General features: G+C 34.5%; 2 protein-coding genes across 2 annotated transcripts in view; both read left to right on the forward strand.

Moving 5' to 3' along the window:
* The first annotated feature begins 1,934 nt into the window (after nucleotides 1-1,934).
* Nucleotides 1,935-4,403, forward strand: LOC104823535 (proline synthase co-transcribed bacterial homolog protein). Its single transcript, XM_010555149.1, has 7 exons — nucleotides 1,935-2,272; nucleotides 2,421-2,487; nucleotides 2,763-2,809; nucleotides 3,067-3,154; nucleotides 3,274-3,407; nucleotides 3,931-4,029; nucleotides 4,124-4,403. The coding sequence occupies exons 1-7, from the start codon at nucleotides 1,985-1,987 to the stop codon at nucleotides 4,196-4,198; spliced, it is 798 nt and encodes a 265-aa protein (XP_010553451.1). The 5' UTR covers nucleotides 1,935-1,984; the 3' UTR covers nucleotides 4,199-4,403.
* Nucleotides 4,404-6,243: 1,840 nt separating this feature from the next.
* LOC104823536 (uncharacterized protein At1g04910) overlaps nucleotides 6,244-6,824 on the forward strand; it is a 4,891-nt gene continuing 4,310 nt past the window's right edge. The window contains exon 1 of the mRNA XM_010555150.2: nucleotides 6,244-6,824. Coding sequence (XP_010553452.1) covers nucleotides 6,400-6,824 — 425 coding nt within the window. The 5' untranslated portion in view covers nucleotides 6,244-6,399.

Here is a 6,824-nt window from a genome sequence, read left to right on the forward strand (position 1 = left end):
TATTTTCGGTTTATATTTGGAGAATACATATAGAGTTAATAATTTTATTTTAAGATTTATATTTGGCATATGTTGGGATTAAAATTCTCTCAAATGATTTCCTACGTCTGGATTTAGCCATACATATAAATATATGGGAACTTAATTCCAATTATTTATAATACGATTATGTTTAATATTAAGATTTTGATAGTTTGTTTGGTAACATTAATAAAAATAAATAAATCTTTAGCATCAGCGACTTCATTGATTTGAGATGTCCATGTGCCCCCCACTAAAATTATTTTCTGGATTCGTTCCTGTAGAATACAATAACTTTGTTAAATAATATTTGACAAATATTATATGCAAACTCTTGAAACTATGTGAAAATTATACAATCCACGAATACTTGAAATGTTTGATTTAGACAAATATTTTTTTTTGGGATTGTGTTGGGAGATAGCCCATAATCATAACTCAGAACAATCATATATTAATTTATTCAATATCAATTCTGAGTTTGGAGATTAATATCTCAAACTTAATTGGTTTTTATTTAATAAAATATCTAAAGTTACTGCTTCCCCTCAATATCCCATTATTAAAAAAATGCAATTTTCTCGAGAATCTAGATTCTATTAAAGTTTCATGATTTTAGGAAATGGCCGAGACAAGATCCATACTGCCATTGTTAATGGGCCTGTTATTGGGCCTGGACCTTGTCATGGGCTTCAAGTGATATGGTCCCATATGTTCCGTGACAGCGAAAATTATTGGATGCTTTGTCTCTCTGTCATAAGTTGGACCGACTACAAAAATTAAAAAGCAGAAGATAAAATTAAAAAGAAACTATATTTTATAACACGGACATTACTAATTCTTAAACCTACTCTTCACATTTTTATTTCATCTATCGGTTTTTTGGTCTTTTTTGCATTTGTTGTTTCTTTTTACTATGATTGAAGTTAGTTGGTTGCCTTCCAGGTTTCCTTTTGATTTTGATGTTGTTTCTGTTTTTGAGTAAATTATTCATTTCTTTAGGGTAGATCCGATGATGGGTCTTTCTAATTCTCAAGTAGGGGTGGGCATTTCGGTTATTAACCGAATAACCAAACCGAACCGAACCGAATAAGAGCGGAGCGGTTATTTACTTAATAACCAAGCGGTTGAGGAAGTTAAATAACCGTTCGTATTCGGTTCGGTTCGGTTAATAACCGAATAACCGCGGTTAACCGAACGGTTATTGAGTTTTTTTTAATATTTTAATTTTTATCCTCATTATTATTAGTATTATTTTTTTATACTTCACTTTTAACCATATATATTTCACCCAATAAACCATAAAATGTAATGTTTTTAACTTTTATCCTAATTATTGAAGTTTTTAGATTTTTTTATAATTTTATTTTACATGATTAATCATTTTGTGCATTTATTTAAATAGATATTTTGAAATTTATGTAGGATTAATAATTTTTTTTTAAAAATATATCACAACCGAACCGAACCGAATAAACCGAAAAATATAACCGTTTGGTTATAAATTTATTATGCAAAAACCGAACTGAACCGAACCGAAACCGAACTGAACCGAACCGATTATATCTATATAACCGTTTGGGTATGATTTTTTTTATAACCGAAATAACCGAACCCAAAATAACCGAACCGAAAACCGAACCGAAACCCGAAATGGCCACCCTATTCTCAAGTATGAGTTTATCAAATCCTAATACAAATTGTAAATTTGAGTATTGGATAAAAAATTTTATAGTTGAAAGTTTATTTGTGTATTTTAGCAAATCAGATGGGTTTTTTTTAGAATTTTCCTTTATTTTTTTACTCGACTCCCGATCATTGCCATATAATAACGACACACAGTCTATTTGCTACATGTACATTTTGTTTCCGAAAAACGGCACGCAGTCTATTTGCTACAAAACGCTGTGTTTCCGCTAATGAAGCGGCGAGAAACCGAGACCACAAAGGGACGGAAGCTTCAATGAACGATCTCGAAGAACAAGAGAACTGCAAGAGCGAACAGACAACGGACGTGTCGGAAGCAGTTATGTCTGCGGCGGCGACCGACGGCGTTGCTGCGGCGGCGCTGCGATCGGTGATTCAGCGGGTGAATCAGGCGGCCGAGCGAGCGGGTCGCGTGTCGGATCGGATTCGGGTCGTGGCGGTGAGCAAAACCAAACCCGTTTCTCTGATTCACCAAGTTTACGATGCCGGTCACAGGTGCTTCGGCGAGAACTACGTCCAAGAGCTCGTCGAGAAAGCTCCTCAGGTTCTCTGCGTTTTCTTTTTCATTTTCGAGAAATTTTCCATCCCTCGTTTGGTTTCCGAGAAAAAAAGGGTGCGTAAATCTCGGGAAAATCGAAAATTTTGGTTCGGTGAAGTAGAAAGCCTGAAGCTTTTTATGTTGGGTTTTGCAGCTTCCTGATGATATAGAGTGGCATTTCATTGGGAACTTACAGAGCAACAAAGTCAAGCCTTTGCTAAGTAAGAATTCTGTTCATGATTCTTATGTTTCTTTGGTTTGATACGGCTTGATTCCTTTGAAGATGAATGATTCTTATGCTCATTGGTTCTATATGATCATCAGTCCCTGAATTGGTTCAAGTTTCAGTGACACTTGGGCGAAATTCTGTTTTTTTTGTTTTGTTTTTCTTTGTGTGGGCATTTAATGTGATGCATTAGCCAAGGAAAGAAAAATATAAATTGGTCTTACTAATGTTTTCTCTTATGGTTTATCACTTTTTTGTTTGTTTTATCAGCGGGGGTCCCTAACCTTGCAATGGTGGAGACTGTAGATGATGAGAAGGTGAAAACTCTTCACCTATCTTTTCATGGAGAAGAGCTTATAGGTTCATCATTCATGGCTTTAGTCTGGTTCTGTTGGTAACGAGAATCCCATGATGGAGCTTTTAGGTTGCTTTGATTGCGAATGTTTTGGAGACTTTAGGATGATTTCTTTGCAATTGTTATAGAATTCCTCCAAAGTGTTTGGAAGAATGATCTTTCAATGGCGATCCTGCAAATAGTTAAATCCGTCTTTAACGAGGTCAAATACATGTTTAGATTGCAAGTCTCCTTGATCGTGTGGTTGGGAATATCGGGAGAAAGCCCTTGAAAGTCTTGGTCCAAGTGAACACCAGTGGTGAAGAGTGTAAGAATCCGAAACCCGGGATTTCGTTTTTCAAATTTCGTTGCCGGACATGTTAAAAGAATTGTTCTTTTTCCCATTTTTTAAGGGATGTGACATGATCATCTTGCAATGTTTTCCAGCTAAATCGGGGGTTGAGCCTTCAGGATGTGTTGGACTCGCGAAACATGTAAAGGAGGCTTGTGCTAACCTCGAGTTCAGTGGCTTAATGACAATTGGGATGCCAGATTACACTTCAACACCCGAAAATTTCAAGGTTATGATCTTGAAAAAACCACTTCTCTCACTTCTGCAGGAAATTTACGAGCTTTTTCTCATCGATATAACTAATTTTCAGTATATATTATGGAGAAAATATCTTATAAATACACGAATTTGTTACCTCCTACTAGATTGATATACGAACTTTAAAATTTCCTAGAAACTATACAACGCTTTCCCGCTCCTAGTTAAAATCATGAATTTTACAAAAACTTACAAAAGAATCCACAGAATTTTAAGGGGTTCCCTAAAAACTACATTTCAACAGAGAAACGACGTCAAATGTCATATAGTTTTTTCGGATTCATTGTAAAATTTATGATTTCAACTTGAAGTCGAGAAAAGTCCGAATGTGTTTTCTCGGGAATAGTAAAGTTGATGTGTGAATTTGAGAGTTGGTAACAAATTCGTGTATTTATACACAATTTTCTATATATATATATATAATATATAATATGTTTCTTGGGTGTAAAACCTTGGTAAAGATTGAGAAACTTTCTTTGTTTGTCTGTGAGCAGACATTAGAGAAGTGCAGAAGCGAGGTGTGCAAGGACCTGGGAATTCCAGAGGATCAATGCGAGCTATCAATGGGAATGTCTGGTGACTTTGAGTTGGCCGTAAGTTCATGTTACATAATGTGTGGATATAAGAGACTGAGAATTCCCCTTTTAACGCAAAAAAAAAAAAAAAAAATTGAAATTTGGGTTACAGATTGAATTGGGAAGCACCAACGTGAGAATAGGATCGACCATTTTCGGGGCAAGAGAGTACCCGAAGAAGAAATGACGCCCCATGCAACCAAGTTTGTGTGAGAGATTTATGATTCTATTCAATCAATAGGTTTGTCGTATCATATCATAGCATATGCATGGTTGTTGTCATGTTAACATGATGCATGATTAGAAGGAGAATCATACTTGTGAAGAAGATTAAGGGGATCTTTTTAGTGTTGTTGATCCATACACCACTTCTAGATATCCTTTTTTTGACAGTCTTTTCGTCACATGTAGCTGTGTCAAACGGGTCGTCACGGGCTGGTCCGGTCCGAATCTACATTCGGCTTTTAGATTTTAGATTCGGGTTTGGACCGACCCGAATTTTTTTTTTCAGGCCTATACAACCGAACCCAAAATCTAGCCCTATAAAATTCGGGTCGTCTCATTCAAATCTTTTTTAGATATTTTTATTTTATTTTATTTTATTTTATTTTATTTTATTTTTTAAATCGAGTTTTCAGACCGACCTGAAACCCGATTGAAAACTCTGAACGATTTTTTCGGATTGATAAATTTTACCCCGAAAATCCTGATATTTTTTGGAGTGGTTTGAATTGTGCTTTCGAATTTTGTATCAAAATTGACACGCTAATTACATATACGCTAATTACATATGATACAAAATGTTCACGTGGTAGGGCTACACAAAATTATCCAATGTATCCATATATCCAATTTTTGTATATTCGACTTTATTTAAATTGGAATTTAAATCTGGATTTTTAAATCTAAATCTAGATAACATGATTTTGGAAATGGAGGATCAAGTACCCGCAAGTATTTGAATATTTTTTCTATATACAATTATATATTTAAATATTTATAAAATATTATTCTTTTGGTTAACAATTTTTCATTTCTCGATATTTTCTCAAAACACACAAAATTCGTTTTTCTTTCTATCTCTAACTAGTCCTCTCTTTCATACCTATATCACAATTCATCTCTTTCTAAAATTATATCTTTCACTCTTTTTTTTTAGTTTTTATATATAAACACTGTTGTTTTTAATAAATCTGGATCGGATAAGTGCTAATATTCGAATATTGTTTCGAATACTCATATTTCGGATATTCATAAAATATGTATTCAAAGATAAATTTCGAATGAGATATCCGAATATTTGGATACAAATTTAAATACTCAAAATTTTCTAAGTATCGACCAATGTCCACTCTTGTTAGGTGTTACGAGATTTTAGAAAATAGTATAAAAGTATCATACAAACTAAAATCTATAGAAACATACAATATATGAATAACAGCAAATAAATTAATATTGACAGCGAATAGAATTCTAGGTTTCTGGACTAATAACCTCAAAATTGCCTAGGGGTTTCTTTAATTCATAAAAAGTTAAGGGTCAATCATAAATAATTTAAAAGCATTGGGGGTGTACTTCTAGGTTTTTAGACTAATAAACGAGTTTAAATTAGAGATATTTATCCAAATTTTTTTATATTTAAAAGACAGTTGAAATAAAAGAATAGTGTTTAACAACCGCAACCATTAAAAAGAAAATAAAAAATATGTAAATTTTTTTATGTAATATTAATTTTTGAATGTGTAGGTGCCTATTTATTTCCGAATTTATATTTTTGAATACAATAATTACTAAAATTGTATTTTTTTAACACAATAATTCTTTAACTTATAATTTTTTAACACAATAGTTTTTAAACTTTGTTTTGAACGATTATAAAACTATTAAACAAGTTTAGAAATTACTGTATTTAAAAATATAAATTTAGAAATAAATAGACGCCCACCAACAAATTCAGAAATTAATATTACACCAAATCCAAATCACAAGTTTAGAAATTTTCAGATATTTTAATCTTAGAAATAATATTGGCAATAAATGGAATTCTAGAGCTAAGGCTTAAAAAAAGCATGAAATTATTTAGGGGGTTTGTTTAATTAAGTACAATATTGGGGTTAATCATAGAGGATCTAAAAGTGTGGGGTCTGTGATTTAAATGTAGCGTTGATCTCTAGGATTAGACATAATTGAATTAGGTTACGACAAATTAAAAACACAAGAAAGAGAAAAGAAAAGATGCTCACTGAAATTCAGACACTCTCTCTCACTCTCGTCAAAAATGGCACATCTTCCGCTTTCTTCTTCACCATAATTAACCAGTTCTTTACACGTCGCTCTCTCTCTCTCTAGACAAAAGCAGAGGGAGACCATAAAGTTCGGAACTTGTTAATGGCCGAGGAAAGACCCGACGAAGAGGATCCCGAGAGCCGCGACACTCGGGTCTCGGACATGATCCTCGGTAGTTCTCCGGCTCTGTCGCCGCGCCTTGGTCCTACCCGGTTCTCTGTCTCCGTCGGCGACAAGCTCCGAGACGGTGGATGGGATTTCGGGTCGATTTGGTATGGGATTTTTGGGGATCCGAATTCGAAGAAATCGGTTAAGCGAGGGAAGAGGAAGAGAGCCCGGGCTTGGTACCGGAGGAGAACGGCTCAAACCGTTATCGGCGTGATCGCTTTGGTCGGATTCTTCTTCTTTGTGAACTGGTTCATGCTCTCCAGGCTTCATGATGGTCGGGTTTGGCTTCGGAGAGGATTTTTGAAGAACCCTGGAGCAGGCTCTAACCGGGTTTCGGTCAAAGTGTCGGCGTCGGTTCA

The sequence above is a fragment of the Tarenaya hassleriana genome, unplaced genomic scaffold (assembly GCF_000463585.1).
Source record: "Tarenaya hassleriana unplaced genomic scaffold, ASM46358v1 Cleome4, whole genome shotgun sequence".
Lineage (NCBI taxonomy): Eukaryota > Viridiplantae > Streptophyta > Magnoliopsida > Brassicales > Cleomaceae > Tarenaya > Tarenaya hassleriana.